This window comes from Nymphaea colorata, chromosome 12 (genome assembly GCF_008831285.2).
Source record: "Nymphaea colorata isolate Beijing-Zhang1983 chromosome 12, ASM883128v2, whole genome shotgun sequence".
In the NCBI taxonomy this organism is placed as follows: domain Eukaryota; kingdom Viridiplantae; phylum Streptophyta; class Magnoliopsida; order Nymphaeales; family Nymphaeaceae; genus Nymphaea; species Nymphaea colorata.
The window spans coordinates 17,871,236-17,893,183 of record NC_045149.1 but is presented as its reverse complement, the minus strand read 5'-3'; the positions used below and the strand labels follow the sequence as shown (position 1 = coordinate 17,893,183).

At 36.8% G+C, this 21,948-nt stretch overlaps 1 protein-coding gene across 6 annotated transcripts; it reads left to right on the top strand.

Moving 5' to 3' along the window:
- Positions 1–1,069: 1,069 nt before the first annotated feature.
- On the top strand, positions 1,070–21,182 carry LOC116266278 (separase). Of its 6 annotated transcripts, none has more exons than XR_007575043.1 (28): positions 1,070–1,874; positions 2,110–2,287; positions 2,404–2,514; positions 4,183–4,317; positions 4,425–4,867; positions 5,006–5,105; positions 5,186–5,311; positions 6,545–6,844; positions 6,937–7,056; positions 7,567–7,788; positions 7,910–8,023; positions 8,135–8,281; positions 8,434–8,808; positions 8,892–8,981; positions 10,793–11,053; positions 11,147–11,270; positions 11,491–12,417; positions 12,504–12,735; positions 12,826–12,928; positions 13,331–13,531; positions 14,544–14,599; positions 14,681–14,913; positions 15,022–15,265; positions 15,511–15,913; positions 15,987–16,235; positions 16,664–16,748; positions 19,577–20,620; positions 20,722–21,182. XR_007575043.1 is itself a non-coding variant. In XM_050080975.1 (27 exons), exons 1-27 carry the CDS (start codon positions 1,204–1,206, stop codon positions 20,077–20,079), a joined length of 6,732 nt encoding a protein of 2,243 aa, XP_049936932.1. In that variant the 5' UTR covers positions 1,070–1,203; the 3' UTR covers positions 20,080–21,182. The 6 variants fall into 6 exon arrangements, 2 of the variants coding, with proteins under 2 accessions (XP_049936932.1, XP_031503286.1); XR_007575044.1 differs by having other exon boundaries at positions 20,719–21,182; XR_007575045.1 differs by having other exon boundaries at positions 19,577–20,637.
- Positions 21,183–21,948: the final 766 nt, after the last annotated feature.

Below are 21,948 nucleotides of genomic sequence, written 5' to 3'. Positions count from 1 at the left end.
GTGAAGACGGACTTTTTATTGCGCTAATAATAAGTCAAATGATACCTAAAATAATGTTTTTGAAATATCTCTTCATGAAATATATTGGGCACTTAGCAGATCGAGTTAATCGATTGGATTTGGATTTTATTGTTTTATTCAGATTCAGATCAGGACTGCTCTTGATAATTAAATCCAGATTGCTTATATATGAAGACCCAGAGTTGTATTTGAAGAAGATTTTTATGATGTTATATTTTACATAACTGCTTTTATTGGAGAGTTTAGAAACCATATGACCCAACTTCGATTATCTCAACAAAAAGTTCAAACCTTCATTGCATGGATGTCACTTCCCTTGAGGTTTGTTAAGTTAAATGTTGATGTGGTTGCTATAACAAATCCAAAAGACTTAGCGGCTGGTGGTTTATTTCGCAATGATAATAGTGAATGGTTATTTGGCTTTACTTGTTGTGCGGGTTATGGTCATGTAACTAATGAAGAACTTATTGCTATTCTTTATGGTTTGAAATTGGCTTAGGAACGTGACTTTCGTAAAGTTATTGTTGAATCAGATTCCTTATTAGCTGTGAACAATGTTTTAAAAGACCTGCAGTCTTGTGATTCTTTATTCCAGATAGTGAAACAGTGTCAAGAATTGCTGAGACGTGATTGAGAGTCTGAGAGTGTGTTTTATGTCATACATACAGAGAAGCTAATATGTGTGTGGATTGAAGAGGATTTGATTGGTGTAGCTCGACCTCATGCTATAGTTAGTTAATGCGGTTCTAAATCGCTCCTATATAAAAAAAAAAAAAAAAAAAAAAAAAAAAAAAAAAAAAAAAATGGACATCCTATGAAAACGCGTGATCTTTCCATGCAAAATGCACACTTTTTCATACTTATTTATCGGATCCGATATGGTATTGGAGCACGTCTGATCGGATCTGATAAGATCACAAAATGTTTGAGCTGTGCTCACAAATCCATCGGATCTAATGTTCGAAACGTGTAGTTTTTCGGATTCATTTCGAATATATAATCAGATGTGGATCAGATCCGTTTTTGCACCGCCTTATGGATCGTCGACGTTTCCGCGAACATTTTCCCGCCCAAACCACCACTCGATCTTCTCCCGCAAGCTTCCTTCCCTCCTCATTCTCTCGCAGTCTCTTTCTTTCTGCCCGATCGCATGCCAATCTCTGGTTATTGCCCTAATTCTCGATGGACGCCGATGGGTTGATTGCTCGGTTGGAGAAGCTCGAAACCGACGGCCTTCGTCACGATTTCTCCGCTTTCTTCCAGCCTCTCCTCCAATATCAGGCGGGGAAGAAGAAGAAAAGGAAGGCGACTGCGAAAAACAATGGGCTGGCGGCGGAGGATTCTCAAATTCGCGCTCTCGCGAAGCAATTCCTCCCCATCCTCTCTCGCCTCCTCAAACTCTGCCCGAACCTCCTTTCCAGCCCTTCAACAGACGCGGACGCGCGTTCTCGCGCCCTAGTGCTCTTCCAGATCTTCGAGATGACGCTCGATTGCTTCGATTGCGTCTCCCCCTGTCTTGATGGAAAGCCCTTCCAGGTCGATCTGCAACGGTATCGTCTCGTCCTCAGGTTGGAGGGCTGGAAATTCCACGATAATGCACGGAAGCAGTGCTACTTGATCCTTGGACGCCTTCGGTCGCATGTTTTCTCTAGTGAAATTGAGCCCATGGGCAGTGAGGAAGATAGTCCAAGTTTGTTTCCTGATAAAGCTGCAACGTGCGATCCGGAGCTTGCTTTGTTGGTGGTGGAGATAGTTGCTAGCATTGTCCGATGTACATTCAAGAGCAAGTGCAAGGAAATGAAAGAATATGATAAAATTCTGATCTTAATAGAGCAAGTCTGCCCATGGCTGAGGTATGCATTTTTGTAACATAGAGTCGCCTGCATCTTGCTTGCGGTTTCCTCTGGGTTCCATCTCCATATGCTTCATGTATGCTGTTGTAGTGCCAATTTTATTGGTTCCTGACCTGGAGTACTATGTTAATAAAAATGGAGAGGTGTCAACATTTGTTTATCGTGAATTTCTGATGAGTTTGAAGGGGTACTTATTTGTCTTTCCGTTTGTTGATTTTTTTTTTCTGGACTGCAGTATCATTGATCAGAAAACCTTTCAAAAGTTTCATGGCATTCTTCTAGAAGCTGTATATAATTGTACTAAATTTGTAGTCGGAGAATCTCTATTTTTTCAAGGAGATGTGGTAAGCCGTCTTTGCATACATACCATTTCTATGTGCCTGAGATCACACTCGAAGGATATGTTCACTACGGTTAGATTTTTATACTTTTGAAAGTTTCTTTCTGTGCATTTTGTTTCATTTGAGACATATGGTGGTTTTTTGTTTGCTAAGAATATATTTTGATTTCGCAACACTATGGTTTACAGATAGTGTGTGGACTTTCGTCTTCCTTGGGGGCACATTGTGGTAACCTTATGCCTTCAGTCATTCTTGACATTATTAAGTACGTTTTGGAAGCCATTGTTTGCAAATGCAAGGTTTGCTCTTGCCAACTAATGTGCAGTTATCATTAACCATTATATATATTATAATTTGGCTGGTGTGCTTTTCCTTTTTACTTTGGCATGGTATACATGTATTAAATCTTATCTGGTCACCTGTTTCGTATGTTTTTTTTTTTAAATCTCAAGGAAAAGTTCCTCATGTCAATATTGACTTTGCTTGTGATGCTTTTCTATTATCGGTCATGGTACTACTCTGCTTATAATTCATATTATCCTGTTTTTCATGACATGCATCTGGATGTTTAGCGGGTATTGCATAGATTGAACACTAAGGAAAAATATTTCATGAGACCCAGAAAGATTAGGCAATGATCCTTACAATAATGTAGCCTTTTTTTGCCGCCAAATTGATGAGCATTGTTTAGATTTTGCCAGTTTGGATGGATTTTTCTTTTTCCTTCTCAAGGAAAGTTTCCTCATGTCAAACATTACTTTTTTTTTTTGCTTCTCTGTTAAGGGTCGCAGTACTAGTCTGGTTATATTCCAGATTATCTTATTTCTCCTGACATCTATATCTGGATGTTTAATGAAAGTGCATACAATGAACAGTGAGGAGAAATATTCCATGAAATCCAGAAAGACTAGGCAATGATCCTTACAATAATTTAGGCTTCTTTAGCTGCTAAATTGATGACATTCGTTCAGTTTTTCAAGTTTAGGTTTGACACCTGCTGGTTTGCTGTATGACTAAAAAAATTACATAAAAAATACTCCTTCATTTTTTGTCTCTGACTGGATATCTGGAAGGGTATTACACTAAATCTTGTACATGGGTCATGAAATGATGGGACGCCGACGCTTTTGGAGGGCAGGGAGAGAGTTCAGATGGACTTTTGTTTTTCTGTCTTTCCACAGAAAATTTCCCTCATGTCACAACTTGCATTTTCTGCTTCTCTATATTTGTGGGTTGTGATACTACTCTGGTTATTCCAATTTTTCCTATTTTTCTTGCCATCTGTATCTGGATGCATCTTGCACAATGGTCATGAAATGATGGGGAGAGGGAGAGTACATAAATCTTGTACATTGCACGAAATGAGAGAGAGAGTACATAAGTCTTGTACATTGCACGAAATGAGAGAGAGAGTACAATAAATCTTGTATACCATTTCATGAATGGATGCTAAGGTCCACCCACGGGGTTCTTTTTTGGGGGGAGGGTGGGGGGGAGGGGAGGGGGGGAGGTTGTATCCTGTGCATCAGTCATGAAATAATGGGATGCTAGACTTAGATCTACTTTTTTCTTTTGTGGTACTTGTTGATGGCTCTTCAATGTCTAGATTACACCTTCCTATTTGTTGTATGTCATTTAACAAGCTGTAATATTGCATATCTGCATCCAGTTGATATTACTGCTTTAGTTTGATCTTTTAGACTTTTAACAATTTTTATGATTTTTGTCACATTATCTGATGTTTAGGAATATTGACTCTGTTAGGAACTATTTATTTTTTATTTGATCATGTGATATAATACAGTGTGATGCCCCTGTAACATGGGCTCCTTAGTGCAGTTTTTTTCTTTTTCCTTATAATTACTATACTTCTGTGGTTGCACGACAGTATGCTTTATATGCATGCTTGCATTAGAACTTGTTTATGAAAACACATTCATGGACATTGTCTTTTTGTACTTTGACAGCATGGTATGATTTTGTTTTCAAATCAAATCCTCGAAATTGTTAACTTTTGCATGAACAGCCTGAGAAGTGCAACTCGGGCCGTTAAAAAGGATGCTGCTCTTCTCTTGGACAATGCTTCCAGGAGCTCTCTTAAGGTACCTTAATTTCTTTTACGAGGTCTCATGTGATTGTAGCTCACTTGAGTCCTATATCTACTGATACATGGTTATTGACTATATATGGTCAATTCAATTTTCATCAGGTTGTATCACCATCTCTGACGGCAATTCTAAATGTGTACTCTGCTGGTTTATTCATTTTGATCAGTGATGTACTGGGGAACCAGGAAGAGTGCATCTCTGGGAGTTTACTGAGTGCATCCACTTATAGTGAAGAGTTTGAAAATTGTTTCCATACTTTGTCTATGTCAATAAATTTGATCCATAGCGACATTGTTGGAGGTGTACTGGGTGGAACTTCAAAGGTTAATCCAAGGAGCAATGACTTCTGCACCGTTATTCATGGAAAATTGTCTTTGATATCGTACTTAAATGGCTTAGCATTCTTCTGCAAGCCATTTGCAGATCTAGCAAAAACAGAGTGGAAATATATGAGTCTGAAGAAAGAAGTACTAAGTTCTGGAAGCATCAATCACATCCTTGATGTGTTGTACCTTTTCTGTGATGCCGTTGTGACTGGATTCAGGTAAATTACCTTTATGTTTGTCTTTTTCCCAGTCTCTGGTACAGCTTGTACTAGTCTGAATTGCAGCTTCTTGTCATTTTCATGGTGTGTATGAAAATGTTGTATGGACACTTATACAATGAAGTATTGGGGATGCAGTGACATGTCTATAAAGGAAAGAGAGAAAATGTGTGGCAGAATATTGCTTGTTGTTAAGGCTGCTTTAAAAATCTCATTTGTAGCAGATGGCAATTCAGAGGTAAAGACATGTTCTGTTATGAATATTTGAACTCCAACTGATTGTTTATCTGCTGAGGGTTGCTGGTTTACTTGTTTCAGAAAATTTTGAGCATTATTAAATGTATTATCTCAAGAGAGTGGATCCAGCCGCAGGATCTAAAATTTCTTACATCAACTCTCTACAATGCTGGGTTATTAAACTATAAAGAAAATCAATTAGACAAGGTACATTTCCATGATTATCTCAAAAATACCTTTGTGTGAATAATATTTCTTGCAATAAAACTTGAAAATGCTTTGATCCCTCTATTTTTGTTAAATGTAGTATTGAGTGTGAAAAGATGATTTTACTGATTGATCTTGGTTTGATCATTGATGACATTGGGCTTAGTTGTGTCTGGATGGTTTCTCCAAAAAGCTACATCTATGGTCCCACCTCTTGTATTTAAAGATTAGATGCCAACAGTGTTGGCTTTTCTTATAGGCATGTAAATGTGTTAGATTTTCATATGTACTGTTAATTCATGAAATAAAGTAGTCCAGAGTTTGCTTAGGTTCTAAAAGTTTCCATCATTTCCAATATTGTATATTCATCCTCCAAAAATAGCTTCGCATAATTTTGGTATCTGAACTCTATGTTCTTTAAAAATTTAATGGCAAAAATCTGGCTTAAGTTATGTAATGTCATTTGCTGTTGTTAAGCGTGTTGGATGAATATCAATTTTAAGCATGTAGTCCATGCCACGTGGAAGTGCCTATCTGGGTGCTGCACCTGCAATGGCATGATGCTGGAGCAGTGCTCCTTGGGAGCGGGAAAGTTCACAAGAAGGGGAAGAAAAAGGAGGAGAAAGGAAGAAGAGTACCTGGCTGCACTTGGAGGAGGAGAGGCAGACCGGCTGTGGATGGGAGGATAAAAAAGTTAAAGATGCTTTTGGGTTCATGTGTTATTATTTTTCTTTTCTTTACATTTTTCTTTTATTACAATTTATAAAGAAAGACTTATTTTACAATTTATGATTTTTTTAATCTTTTTTACGTTTTTATTTTTAAAGTTCTCTTTTATCACAATTTACAGAAGAGGCTTATATATATGGGTACATGCACAAACATACACACCTCCTTGCTCCCCCTGCACCCATGTGACAAAGCCTGTAATATCGCACAGTTTGCACTCTTTGCTTGAACTGGCCGGATTATGTTTGTTGTTGTATCATGGGTAGCTTTCCTGTTTCCATTTTTTCAACTGAAACTTTATCCTTGTTATTGATATTTCAGTATTCGTTCTATTTTTCTTTCTCAAGTGCATCTGTTTGTTCCTTGTGGGTTGAAATGCTTGGTTGCTTCACCATTGCTCTTTTCTCTTGGACCCTCCTAAATCTGTTCTTGTTTTTACATAGCCTGCTTGAAATTTAAATCTTTTGCTAATATAATTCTTGATCTGTTGGTGTTCTATTTAAGGCCTCTGTTGCATTGGAGGCATGCTATCATGCATCATGGGCTCTTGTTTCACTTGGTTATGGGAGGTCTGCAAGGAGTTTAGGGGAGTCTTCTGATGATGGTTTATCAGTTCAAGCAGAAGATGCAGATTCTATTGCTGATGCATGCTCAAAAACTGCCTTCTTTCTAGAGGTTCTGAATCTATGTGGTAGCCCATCTAGAAAGAACATGGTTGTGGAAAGTCTTTTAAGGTGGTCTGATGCATGTGTAAAGTTAGGAGGAATGAGTCGCCCCAAGGCCTTGGTTAAGCATTGGGCTAAGGTAGTGTTTGAAATATTATTTTCGGTTTGTTTTATTTTATTTTCATTCTTTATTCTCTTGCAACTTTGATTTAGCCATAATCTTGATTTCAGATGATTTGTGAAGAGTTCAAGGATAATAGCCTGTTTGAGGATGCTCCGACACTCTATTCTGTTTTAAGGTACTCCAATACCAATTTGTCGGACCAGAAGCTGGGCATAATTTTAGAGGAGGTATGCTTTATTTCCACCGTCCTGTTGTTCACATTAGAGTGCTGTCACAAATATTTGCATTCCCCCCAAAAAAAACAAAAAAATAGCATAGACCAGAAGAAAAAAACCCACAAAAAATCATGATGTTTTAAAATAATGCAAAAATGAAATAAAACAGTTCTATTGCGTTTCGTTTTTTTGGAAAAATGACTTTTAATATATTTTAATTTTTTTGATATATATTTTAACATATAGTTAAATATTTTGAATTTTGTCAATGGTTTTTGTAGAAAATTAGTGGAGAACTCAAATTTTCATATTTTTTTACTTTTTTCTATATTTTTTAAATTTTGAATTACCAATATTTTCCGGACGAAGCAGACTTACCGATTAATATCTGTGAAAAATTTTCTAACAGATAAGCAAAAACAATTTTTTGTGACAATGTTTCAGAGTGATATAATCTGCCCTTTCTTGTGGCAAGATCGGTGATTTGACTACCTTGAAATTTTGGGACATTGTTGGTTGCAGGAGATTTTAGCTTATGCAGAATTGGGTCCTTCCTACCCATCCTTCTGTAGTGCAATGCAGGAAAGGATCACAAATGTTCTCCTGTCAGATGTTTATGTTACCCCTGATTCTTATTTCCAAAAAGCCAAGGCTTTCATAATTAAGAGCCAGATTGCTAGCATGCATGGTGTGGAAGGCCTCAAATGTAGTATAGATTCTCTACATGAGGCAATTTCTGTACTCGTGAGTTGTTTCTTTCCCATGTTTCATAGTAATTCATTCTTTATTATTATCTCAAGCTAACCTCGTTAACAATTTTCTTTTCACTCTAAATTTGATACTAAACAAATTATTATTGTAATAGAATTATAACCTTGATGAGGCACGTGCAAGTGGAAATGCTTCAGTTCTTCATCTGTTGGCTCTAACACACTGCTTGCGTGCACTTTGTTCAAGTGAAGCAGATAAAAACATAGAGGTTGTATGCTATTAATGTTGTCTTTGGGTAATGCATTTTGATTTATCTTACTTGTTTTAAAAAATATTTTTGACATTTATTAATCCTTTTTCTTCTTCTTTTTCAAAGCAGGCTGTGTTGCAAGATATTTATTCTGCTTTAGAGTTATGGTCTAGCATGAAAGCTTTGGATATGAGTTTTTCAAATATCCAGCTTGGGTTGGTCATTGGCAATGAACTGCCTTTGTTGTACCATACGGCTGATTTATTAGCAGTGAAGGTGAGCTGCAGCTGTGGCTCAGAACAGTAAATTTTAGCTCATTATTCTTGTGATGGCATGTCTATGTCAGTCTCATGAAAACATATCTTCATACTCTATGCTTTGGATGCCAGTATTTTCTGCTGAGCTAATTCTTGATGCATGTATAATAGGGCCTTTGGCATTTGCGTTACGAAATATTGGTGCTCATAGTGATGCTATCCAAGCTGAAGGAGATACCTGAGGAGGAGATCTTGGCGATGTTATGCAGATACAGAAGGCTTCACCATACATTTTGTTTGTTACCTGTTGATAAAGAATTGCTGTTGAAGCTGCAGCAGCAGTTTGATGTGTCTTACTGTTCTGTTGCTTTCTGGATGTCTTGTGTGAAAGTGGATGCATTGTCACTCCATGGGTTTCAGCAGGAATTTATTCCATCACATTTTGTCTTTCAACAAGGATCTTGTGGCATATGGAAAGGATCTGCACCAGTATCTTTTAAAAATACAGAAGAACTAAAAGCAAGCGTGTCTGCTTTATCATCAAATGTAAGATGTCTTTGGATATTATTATTGAGATCATGTAATTTGAAGCATTGACTAATTGAGGTATTTACCTTTGTTATTTCTAGGAATGTAGAGACAGCCATTCAACTTTCATGGTTGCATATCTTTATTATGATTTATGTGATCAACTTTCATCACGTGGGCAGCTGAATGAGGTAAGGTACACTGGAATCACATATCAGAAAACTAGGTTGGTTTGTTTATTTGGATGGATTCACATTCAAGTTTCTTGGGTTGATATGTGAGTGAAAGTTTGTTGTTTCACCTTTGTACTAGAAAATGTCACATATAATTGTTAGTTTAGTGCTTCATTCACCTAAGATTCCCCCCCTTTTGGACAATGAAAAATGCTTGTTTAACTCGATGCGTCTTTCAACGTACTTTCTTTAGTGCTTTTTCTCCATGCCTCAAGCGAGGACCTTTTTGGTTTTCCCATGTAAACCTGGTTGTCAGTTATTTATTGACTTCATGTGGTTCTTTTTTATTTTTTGATGCATGTCTGTGCAATTCGTTTATGAGGGTTGACATGCATTCTCACTTTCGAGTTTTGAGACCATTTGATATGAATTCCCAGTAAAATTGCAAACAAAGATTTTAAATGATTGTTTCGTAAGAGTAGATTATAGCTCTACTTATTGAAAGTTGAATATTCAATAACAAGTAACTTTGTGGTGGTTTTACTAAAGGTAGCATTCTTTCCCATGGTTCTTTCAAGATGTCATTATTTAATTTTCTGTATGTTTTTGAACAGTTTGGATTCCTTTTCGTGTATATGGTCTTTATTTTTTCTCTTATTTATTGTCTCATGGGACCAAAAAGCAGTACGCGTTATACAATACAGCCCCGTATCGTACGATACGTTTCATATCGTTTTAAATTTACGATACGATACACCACCTGTATCGCAAACAGGTGGTGTATCATATGTATATCGCTTGTATCGTTGCGATACACAACCTGTATCGTATGATATAGGGCGATACACCCTGTATCGCACAATACATGTCTATTTTGAAAAATATGGGATTAAAACCACCCTTTTTCAAGCTAATTTTTAAAACTTGCCTCCCTCTTCATTTCTGAACATATCTAATAGTTGAAAAGGGAGATTGTGGCAATTTTCAAAAGGAATAATCAGTTTCACCTTGAAATCGTCAATTTGAGGGCAGATTTATGCATGGATGGTTGATTCTTGTTTAGATAAAGAGGGTTTATATCTTCTACGGAAAATGAAAATGAGAATGAGATGATAAAGATTATGAACGAAGCTGTTTTCATTTGTTATTTGCATTAACATTGAACAATTTTGTATTGTGATGTGATGTATAGTGTATGTAAAACTTGGTTTTTGATGTGTTATTGGATCTTATAACTTATGAGTTATTATGTAGATCATCTTATAGATTATGTTTCTTGATGTCTTATTTCATGTTGTGTTGCTATATGATATTATGACCACTTATTATTTATTAATGTTTGTGAAGTAAATTCATACCTATAATAAACTTGCCATTATGTACAACATGTTTTTTCATTAAAAAGACAATTTTTATTTTTCTTGATTTATCTGATTTGTCTCTATTTTTTTTTTCTATTTTTTTCTATTTTTTTGAATTAAAAAAATAAATTTGCGATACAGATATGATACATTATGATACTTTACGATACGGAGTATCTATTGGCCTGATTGATACGGCTTACCTACGCTTTTTGCAACATTGCCAAAAACTAAGTAATTGCAAAGCAATTTGAAAAAGCTTGGGCATGGGAAGCTATATATATCTATGTATTTACATAGAACAAATTTGTTTTTATTTATGTCTTGAAAGGAGAGTGGAATAAGCATCTCCTGCTTTCTTTTCACACTGCTATGAGAGAAAACTACAGTCTTCCTCCTGTTCTCATGTAACATCTGCAATTGTTTTTTTGTATTCGCCTGTATTCACAGACTTTTAGTTGTCTTCAGGCTCTTTTATACTCAAGAAAAGCTTTGCAATTAAGGAGGAAACTTTTGCAAAGATCTTTCCCTTTTTCTGTTGAGAAGAAGACTATAAATGGCGGATCTGATGAAGCTATTGTAGAGAATAAATCTTATCATGTTCATGTCGAGGCGCCGGGAGCTGCAATGAAGTCAGTCTGGGCAGACATGGCTAAGTCTGGGAATCCTAGAAGCTCCTTTTTTAATTCTTGGTCCTTGCTTAAATGCTTTCTGGAGAGTTCTTTGCAGGTCTGGTTTACCATGTAAACAAGTGCTCAAGGCTGTTTTAGCCTTTTCCCTTGAAATTTAAATTTTGGTGACCATTTGCTTGTGAACTGGTAGGTTGGAATTATTCATGATTTGATTGGAAACGGCGATGACGCTGAGGACTTTTTTCTGATTGGGAAAAAAATATCTTACTTGCAAGGCTTGTCATTTTTTGAGGCATTATTCTCTTCCTGGTTAGGTAATACAAGACTAATTTATTGAAGATTCACTTTTTTTTTTGTCCATATTCCGTGCTATTTATGGCTTTCCCTCTCAGGCTCCTATTCGACAGTTTTTTCTTTTTTTTGGAAGCTTTTCTTCTCCAAAAATGTAGATTTTGTTGTTTCTAAGTAGTTTTAAACAACTTTTCTAACAAGTGTTTTTCTAATAGTGCTAAGATAAATAATTTTTTTTTTCAGGGCATATATATCGGAGAAAGCAACTATGGGATTTATCAGAAAAGGAAATTTTCTATGGCAAGACCGTGCTGAAGGAATGTACTGGCACTGGATTTTGCAACTTGTGCAAATTGACTTTGGAATCAACTTTGGAAATGAGACTTGCTGATTTAATGAGGAGTCGCTTTGAGTGGTCCAGGGAAGGAACACTAGCTCCTGCTCTTGAGCATTACAAGTTGGCAAAAGGGCATTTGGATACCTTTGGATCTGAGATAATTTCTTATAGAGAACCAAACTCTAGAAGTTGTTGTAAAGGAAATTGTGTTGCATATGATGGTAATTGGAGCAAAACGGATACATGCATATGTTCAACGGATAGCATGCAAGGCCTGTGTGGAATTTGTGCTACATGGAACAATCATTATGCATGTCTAGGAAGTGGATCAAATCAGTCAAAAATAGAAAGCTTAGGTGATGTGATGGAAGGTGAAAGGATACATCCGAACAATGGATCTAAAAAATCCAGGTCTAGAAAAACTAGGAGCTCAAAGAACCTGGTTTCAGATTCTGAGAGCCTGTTGCTTGATACAGCAAAACAAAAGTTGCCCAAAGGAAAGCGCGTAGGAACAGCAAGGGGTTGCAGAAGGTATCTCAGTTCTACGCCTATCAACCATCAAGTAGAAAAAGAAGATACAAGTCAGCTACACTCATCTGAAAAGCAAATTTTGTCTCGTCCTTCTATGCCTAAGAGAATGTCATCATGTCAGGAAGTAAATGCTGATTTCAGCCTCAAGTTTGGAGGTGATGGGTTGAGATTACAATCCTGTTCAGATTGCTGGCGATGCTTCAATGTGGAAGTGACACAAACTGGCTGCATTGTGGATCTTATTTTATTGAAATTGGAGAACCATTGGCGAAACCTCTTCCTTAAATTATTGATTCAGATGGGTAGGGTGAAGGAGGCGTTTAAAAATTTTTTTTTGCATGTTTCATCTTCTTGAAACCACCTGTGATCGTGCTTTTCTTGTGTTCAGGTAAATGTAGAAGGTTGATGAAAATTGAGGAGGCACATGCCATATTTTGTCAAAGCATTGTCCTTTTATTTTATAGAAATGCGTCTTTTGTGGTTCATTCGGGTGTTTTGCATCATCTCATTGACTACATCAGAGAAGGGAACAAAGATGATCTGCTCAGCGTTGATCATGCTTTGCTTTTGTACCAGATCAGCTGGTTCTGTTTGGACCATCGCCTATCTGACCAGCTTAAGTGAGTGGTGAAACTCTTTCAGGCTTTTGTGTAAAAACTGTCACATTCTTACACTGTTTTTCTTTCCACATTGGCCATCAATAACTTCAGGATGTGCAGTTGCGGGCTTCATAATGTTCCATTAGAAACTATTGTATCCTTGTTGTTGCATGCATTCATTATTTGCCGCGAGGTGCCCTTGGTCTTTCAGAAGGTCCTCTCTCTCTCTCTCTCAATGATTTTATTCTAGTTTTATACTTTACAGTTCTAGCCATAATTCTTCGTTGTGAATATTTTGTAAGGTTGCTGTTATATATTTCAGCCATGGTGAATGACAAGCTTTGGACTTGCTTATAGTTAACTTTTGCATTTTCATGGCAAATCTTGAGTAGAATAGTTGTATGTATCGGGCAGGAATCATTACCTCGATAACTAATTTGTCTTTTTACTTCAATCAACCAACCTTAACTGTCAAAACTTGTCATAAAGCATTCAGTTTTTATTGTGACTTGCGTTCTATTTTGCTTCCTGCCAAAAAGTATTTATTTTCTTTTTCAGAAGTTTGTGTCATTACATGGATTTTGCATTACTTATGCATGGTCATTAGTGGATGTAGGTGTCTAGGCTGCTTGCTGTTATACACTTAATTTCAATGCCAGGAGGCCCTTTCTCTTTGCCAGTTGATACGAGCAGTTCTCTTTCTCTAATCCATTGGGCTGCGTACTTTCACCAAGCCTCCATTGGTAGTTATCTTCATCACCAGAATTTTGTTGCTCTGGGCAAAAAGCAGGAACAGGTCGGCTCGTCTAATCTTGAGGTTTATGTTCACTTTCAACAGCGTTTTTTTCCCCTTTTTAATAAGTTTTTATGCATCACAAGATTAAAAAAATGAATAAAATTGTTTGACGCAATTCATTTTCTGCGGTGGTGGCTCTCAAAATCGATGCCAAACTATAAGAGACTGCCATGATGTTCATTTATTGGGATGAAAATATTATTCTCATATGCATAAACAAGTGAACCAAAGAAAAAGATATTTTATCTTCTTCACACCAGTTTCAGATTGGCATTCTGCAACCAGTGAAGCTGAAGTTGAAGTTTGAACCCTTGCTTTGTTCAATTTGTAACAGGTTTCAATACTCCCAGTAGTACTACCATGAAAATCTGTTGGCAATTTGCTGCTGTTTGACCTCAGATCAAGTGGCGTTTTGCCACTAGCAAGCACGTTTGTGTGCACAAAAACACCCACAAAGAGTTGGCACTGGTTAAATTTTCATTGCTTATAATTGAAAATTCATAGTCAAATACTGCCTATATATTGAAGATATCTTTATCTCATCGACATTTTGAAACTAGTTGATATCAAAATATTATGATGTTTTTAAGATATTGCTACAAAATCAATATCATTATATGATTTCGTTGATGTTGCAATAATATCACAATGTTTTTCCGTAAAGTAAGAAATCTTTTATAGATATTTTAATTGTACTTTTTTTATTATTTAAAAAAAATTATGAATATCAAATGACGGTAAAATAAAATCATGGTTTCATTACTTTTTCTATTATCCTCTATACTTTCATTCTTGAGTTTTTATATTTTGCTGAAATTTTTGTGAGAGAAACAAAATGTTCAAAACTTCTGAGAACAACCTTCACAAAAATGGTCAAGATTGGTGTTTGTACCTGTGAGATTTTCTAATTTTTGATTGTCATCTACCAAGAAATAATATTTCCCAAATCAGTCAACGGATATTTTTTCTGGACATCATATGAATATGGTCATAGCATTATATGTTATTGTATTCACGGCTTTTTTATCTTCAGGAACCATGTCTTCCAGATTCAGATGATTTGCTAGTTGAGGCATGCGACTCTCTCAGGTTATTTTTGAAAAGCTTACATGAGTATGTTTGTTATGCATCATCTGGATAGGTGCATAACTCTCCTTTTATTCTTGCCAGGGTTGCACCTAATAACATTGGTGAACTTGAAGGATTTGTACTTGGATTTTTTCAGCATCTTCCAAGTACATCTATCTTATGTATAAGTTTAATTGGCGGTGATTGTGCAAACTTTCTAAGTGAAATGTCACTTCTACCTTGTGCTCATGTCTCAGCATGGATATTTCTATCAAGACTAGCTCAAAACCAGCAACCTGTTTCTTTTCTTTTGCCTGTGGATGTAATTTTTCAAGGTGATTCACATACACTACATGATACATACAACCCACACGCACCTTAAAGTAAATTTTATTTATTGAAACTAACATATTTTAGGCCTTCTTTTTCCTCTTTTAAATCAGAAATTGGTCAGGTTGATGCTGATTTTATGGTGCCGATGGCTTCTAGTTCAGGAAATTCTAATAAGCGATGGGTGTGCCCTTGGGGTCGGTCCATTCTTGATGAAGTTTCACCTGGATTTCGCCAGATACTTGAGGAAAACTATATGTCTGGATCTTCACTTTTTTTAGCTGATACAGGGCATAACCGATCTGTATGGTGGAAGTGGAGAACACTGCTAAACAAACACCTTGATGATTTGCTGAGGTAAGCTCGTGTTGGAAATCAAAGCTTATCGAACTTTGACATTAAGAATTTGCTGTTGCAAGCCTTTATTTTGTCTTGTATAGTAGTTTATGGTCTTCCATCAATTGTTTTAGTTCATTTTGCTGTTAGTAACATCACCCTCTCATCACAGTGAATCTAGTGGCCATCTCTGTATAGGTGACCTTTTTTGTTTTTGAGGGCTTTGTGGAGTGTAGGGATTTAAAACAAAGAATGCTTGTATTCAGGAATATTGAAGAATCTTGGTTTGGACCATGGAAGTGTTTGCTACTTGGGGATCTTGTGTGCTGCTCATCATTGGATAAGGTGTTGAAGAAGCTGATGGCTAACCTGAGGAGTTGCAATTTTGAAGTCAATGAGAGCCTACTACGTGTAGTTCTTAGTTCAGCTAGCTCCGTTGCTGATCCTGAAGCATGTGTTTCTCAGTTGCTGTCATATGGAGGTTGGTTGGGTTTTGGGGATTGTTGCAGTAGGACAAAAGGTAGGGTCCTATTTCCTTCTTCAGGCAGTGATGAAGAAGAATCTCTTGATGCATCTTCTCAGTTGATTTTGAATGCCTTAAGTGAGCTAGAAGAACAACCTGAAGCACCCAGAGAACCTTTCATTTTGGTTCTGGATATTGATGTGCAAGTAAGTGTATGATCAATGCCATGTGATTCAGCTTTCATTGAGAAATTATCAAACTAACTTTTGTTGTTTCCAGATGCTTCCTTGGGAGAGCTTACCCGTATTGCATAATCAAGAGGTATATCGTATGCCATCTGTAGGTAGTGTACTTTCAACACTCAACCGATGGAGTAGTAATGAAGTATGGGCTAGAAGGGGCATTGATGATGGTGGCAATTTTCCATGTATTAACCTCTTTGATGCGTTCTATTTATTGAATCCTGGCGGTGACTTAAGCGGCACCCAAGCTGAATTTGAGGATTGGTTCAAAAGTCAAAATTGGGAGGTAGGTTGAAATTAGGAGTAGAGGTATATGTTGCCAATGTTCTTAGACTTCCAATTTTTTTGTGCGCTACAAGTGAGCATAATCCATATGATTTGATGATATATTATGTCTCCTGCATGATACATGGAATGCTTTACGACACCTGCATTTTGGGATTCTCACTTCTTGATCCAAATGATTATTGACGTGAGGGAATCTATACCATAGTATGTTGACATGCTGATTTATTGAAGATGAAGAGAAATGAATTTAGGCAGCTTAAATTCCTAAATGAAAATCAGATGCTAGGATGCAAAAAGTAAATTTGTAGATGACCCAATGTAGATTCATAATTCGGGAAGGCATACTGCTTAGTTGTAACCAAGTGTTTTCTGTATCATTACATACTCTAGCGATCAACAAGTTGACTTGCATTTTATGTTTTACAGGGAAGGATAAGCATTCCTTCGGAGGAAGAGCTGGCTTGGGCTTTGGAAAAACATGATCTTTTCCTTTACTTTGGTCATGGAAGTGGTATGTTCTGCTAATATAAGTGGTTCACAGTTCCTATTTTCATCTTTTCTGTGTCATTGGCATCAAGCAAGTACATGCTTACCAGCTTGGCCTTGGCTATTGGTTATTCACTATATGTTAGTGTTGTTGAAAGCATTGACTTGTAGCAGAGCCCAACGGCCTTGAAGCGAGGTGGGAGCCTCAAAGCTTAAATCATGAGCTTTTTCGAGAAAATAAAAATTGGACACACATAATCTACCTATGAGCAAATAAATAATAGCACAAAGAATCAAAAGGTATTATATATAGAAATAGACACAGTTCATGAATTACAATTACAATGACCACTTAGCTAATTTATATATATGACACACACAAAATCCAGCACGTATCTATATCTATGTATGTATCAATATTTGTAAGTATGCATGTGTATTTATATTGTATGCAAGTGTGTATAGAAAAACAGGTAGCTGTTGTTCCCTCGTATACCAGACTTTGATGGGAATTATCTGGGCCATTGATTGCAGTGAGATTAGATGGTGGAGAATAAGTTACAAATATAAAAACCAAACTATATTTTCAAATCCCTTTTAAAGAGAGAGGGGGGGGGGTGGGGGAGAGAGAGAGAGAGAGATGAATTTTCTTAAACAGTCCCCTTGTCTCCTTTGAAGGGTATTTTGAAAAAAAAAAACTTGGCTTCTATATTTACAGCTTAATTTCCACCGCAATGGCCTTCGTGTATATGAGGAGAAAAATAACAATACAGAAAAAGTGAACACTGCAGACTGCATGAGACACATAAATGAAATAATACGAACAATGTAGAAACTTTGCAAATGATGGCATGTGCCTCACCTGTGAGATGTTCTTCATAGGATGGTGAGACACATGCTTTTACTTCTTGCGTGATTATCTAAGATTTCCAAGCATTCCGGTGTGCACGATGCACATGCTTTTGAGGATTGATGAAGGGCAGTGGAGGACAAAATTTTCATTTGGCTATTGGTAGAGTTCATAGTGGTTTATAAAGTCTTTCTGAATAAAAAGAAATATCGTCCTGTTACACACGCTTGGCTAGATATCAGTTTATTTACAATTTACAAATACCTCCTGATTTTGGAGAAAAAAGCTTGCCCCTCAAGCTTTGAAGTTGTTAAAAATATGTGTTATAAAGAGAAATTTGATCTTGACAACTATAAATGTGATGTCCGAACAATCCTTCTCTTTCTTTCGCATTGAGTGCTCTCTATGGTGATTGAATGCTGGGAGAAAGTGATAGCTGTCTAGGTCCATCATGTATGTAATTGTCAGGATCTAGTTTCCCTGCTGTTGCATGATCAGAATTACTCAAATATCTTAGAAAAATACTATTGCTACTAGTTATAGCATATAACACATTAATACATGAGACTAATTCTACTCTCTAGGTATTTGTCCTCATTATCTCAGATATCATGATGCTTTTAAAATATTTCAAACAAAAAAAATCCTACATTCTTGCTTTTTTTGAAAAAACATATTTGATTTATTTTATTACATTTGTTGTTGGTTTGTTGTTTCTCTTAACAATTAAAGCCTGTGTCAATGTTTCTGTAAGAAAATTGATAGAAAATTCACAACCACTTATGTCCTATGTAACACGGACCGTACCTGTACGACACCGGTACGGGTACGGCGTCGGGTACGGCATGGGTGCGGCGTTGACCGTGTCGGGTATGGTCAAAGTACCCGAGGTCGAATCTGACCATTTTCAGACTCGGTCAAAGTTGACCGAGTCTAAAATCGTCCATTGCACGTTTTAAAAAACCATTTTTTTCCCTCTCTCTCGTACGATGCCTTTGCCCTCTTGCCTCACCCCCCTCACCCCTCTCGTCCCGTGCCTTCTTGCCCCTTTCACCCCTCTTGTCTTTCTCATCCTCTCACCTCTCCCCCCTTGCCCCTCTCATTCCTCGCCTTTTCGCCCCTTGGAACTCCCAAAGGACAGATTATTTGTCTTGAAATTCTTAGTATCTACAAATTTTGGATCATGATTTAATGATTTATGAATATGCTATTTTGTTTGTAATTTTTTTGATATATATATATATATATATAATATTTATTTATTTATTTATATATATATATGTGTGTACGGCCATAACCCCGCACCCAAGTTTTTGGAAAATGATTCGTATCAGCACCCGCACTCGTACCTATGTGACATAGCTTATGTCTTATTTTCGTTATATATATATATATATATATATATATATATATATATATATATATGTATGTATGTATGTATGTATGTATGTATGTATGTATATTTGCATTTTTGAGAATTTCTTGAGAAAAATTTTTCATAAGGGACATGAGAAAACATTGCCAGTAGAAATTTGAGAATGATCTTTGTGACAATAGGTTCTCCTATCATCTCTCTCTTCTTAGTAAGCATTATTTACAGTTAAGCCATTAACTTTTCATGTTTGTGAAAAATATGCTCTCTATATTTATTCTTTGGCCACGAGTTCATTCAGATGGTCATATTTTTGTTAGGAATTAAAAGTCATCTTTATATTTTTTGAAAGATGTGATCCAAAGCATGATCTCTAGATAGTCTGAATCTGTCTATGCGATTAAATTAAGTGAAAATGAAGGAGTTGTGCTTTAACTTGTGGTGTAGCAGGAGTGGGAATTTCAGGAAACACGATTCAGTTTCTGTGTGTGCATGTGGATGACACTCGTAATTAAAAGAGTTGGACTCTGTTATGAGCCTCTAAAATACCCTAGCACCAATTTTTTTTAGTGTAATAATCGTCCAGTTTTTGTGCTGTCATAAAACAGATATTTCTCATTGTGGTTTGCAGGAGAGCAGTACCTTTCTAGGCATAAGATTGAAATGTTGAACCATTGTGCAGCTGCTCTTTTAATGGGATGCAGCAGTGGTTGTTTATCCTATCAAGGATGTTACTTGCCGAAAGGCATCCCATTATCCTATCTCATTGCTGGTTGTCCTGCTGTTATTTCCAATCTATGGGATGTTACAGACAAAGATATTGATAAACTCAGCAAACAGCTGCTAAAAGATTGGCTCGAACATCATTCAACAGCATGCACTCTGGAGGAAAAGTTTCAAAATTTAGAGGTGGCGTCCTCAACTAAGTTGAGGAAGAAAGCACCTAGGGGCAATAAAAAGGCTACCAGTGCTCAACAATTTAATCATAAATTTCGACCTTCTGATGGTGAAGGAAGCCTCCGAGTTGCATCTTCCATGGGAAAAGCTCGGGATGCCTGTCGACTCCCATTCTTGATTGGTGCATCTAGTGTGTGTTATGGCGTGCCCACTTTCCTCAGCAAAAAGGGTAAATAGAAAAGTCAGCCCATTTTTATTGGACATGTCTGCACTCTGCACTGCTCTTTGGTTACTCCTGGTGGGGCCTAACGTCGTATCATCGTATGTTTCTGAGTTGGGAAAAATGGATTTCTAGGGTCCTTTGGTTTGACAAGGATGGTCCTCATATGGAGCAGCAGGTGCTGGAATTGACGGTGGGCAGATTGCAGTTAGTTGGCAAGCAGAAAGTTTGTATCATCTCAAATAATGAAGAATCAATTCAGTGGTTGAAGGCTAAATGTGAAGGGGTGGGGGGACTTGCTATATTTTTGAGATCGGAATGGTTGATTGCTTTGTGTTCCCTTTGAGAAATCCTTATGCTTTTGGTAAGGATGGAGGCAAAACCTCATCCTCTGTTTGCTGTGCTTTTATGATTCTTTATACTTAATTCTTTGCAATGAAATGATGGAGCCATGGAGGTAACACTTCAGCAAGGTGGTTTTCCAACTATATCACATCGACATGTTCAGAGACAAGGGAAATCAAAATGTGAAGCGATTCGGAACCTCTGGGAATTATGGTATAAACTGCAGACAGGTTCTGCCTTCATAACATCCTGTTATGATTATCTCTCACTTGGTCTGTGCCAGAGGGTAAAATGTTTGTTCCTTCTCTTAGCAGTGTTGTACAAAATTAATCCCTGTTGGCGTGCAATATTTGGCTTATCAACCGTTCACCTGGCATGCTGCTCGGAGTCATATTTTTTATTGATCAAGGTAGCTGGATATCTGAAGGGCAGAAGCTAATATGTAAGTCTGATTCTTTTCTAGTTGGACAACTAGAAATTTTGTTTGTCAATTTTTGATAGAAAGCATCTATTATTTTGTTGAGTGTTAGTTGTTACATAATAATCTAGGTGTCGAGAAGTGGCACTGAGAAATGTATACCGATCCAACGCTTTTTCTTGTTTTAATTTTATTGTGGCAGTCCACTAAATCCGGACTTGGAAATTCATGATCATAATAGCCAATAAGGATTAGGAATGTAATGTAAGAGACTGAGTTGTGATGATGAACATGAATTAACTGAGATCCTTCTCTATAAAATGAGTGTATATAAAACATATACGCCTTATCTCTCTTGAAGACCGAGCATGGGAATGGAGTATTTTCTCAATCAGGGCTCAACATGGTCTAGACTGGAAAATGTGGGGCGTGTTAAGCAGTTTCAACTGACTGGTGGAGCTTTAATCAGCCTCAGTCTCTAATGGCTTGCGAACAAGTGGTTGTTTGAGTTGAGCTGGAACTTATTATGAATTGAACATGCCTTGCATTTTATTAATCTTTTTTTTTTTCGGTTGAAATGGATTGTTAAACGGTTACCATAGTCTTCAATTGTTCCTTGCTTATATGTGCGTCCTGAGCTCCTTGTATGCCTCGCCACAAAATCATCTTGCCACATGATTGTGTGGATCTAAAGTTTTTGGACGTGTGTAGGTTTACTAAAAAGGTTTTTGATCGTTTGACAATGATGTACAAGATGGAAACTGAAAGAACAGAAGACTTTGCTGGTATGTGCCGGCTAAAGGGGTAGTCGTTTGCTTGCATTTTCTTTCATTTTTTTTTTTTTGTAAAAGTTGGGTTAACTGTTCTTGTTCATGATTTTTGTGAAGGAAATATGGGAGATCAGTATGGGGGGTTATATATCTATATATAGATACGACATTTTTTTTTTCAACTTTTTTTCTCTTTTACTTTTTCTTTCAGCCATTCTCTAAAAAGTGGGTGAGTGAGAAATGAAGAAGTTTTGAAAAATTCCCCATGTATGTGCTCCTCAGCTTTTACTTCTGCAAGTGTTTGCCATTTTAAAGTTTTGTACTCCCCTTCCGTGGTCCATTGGGTTCTTGAA

Bases quoted from the DNA above. Each gene is read 5' to 3' on its own strand.
- LOC116266278 (XM_031647426.2), top strand. From the start codon at position 1,204: ATGGACGCCGATGGGTTGATTGCTCGGTTGGAGAAGCTCGAAACCGAC. The intron at 12,736-12,825 runs GTGAGTGGTGAA...CAATAACTTCAG, and splicing joins CGCCTATCTGACCAGCTTAA to GATGTGCAGTTGCGGGCTTC. The intron at 16,749-19,576 runs GTATGTTCTGCT...TGTGGTTTGCAG, and splicing joins TTACTTTGGTCATGGAAGTG to GAGAGCAGTACCTTTCTAGG.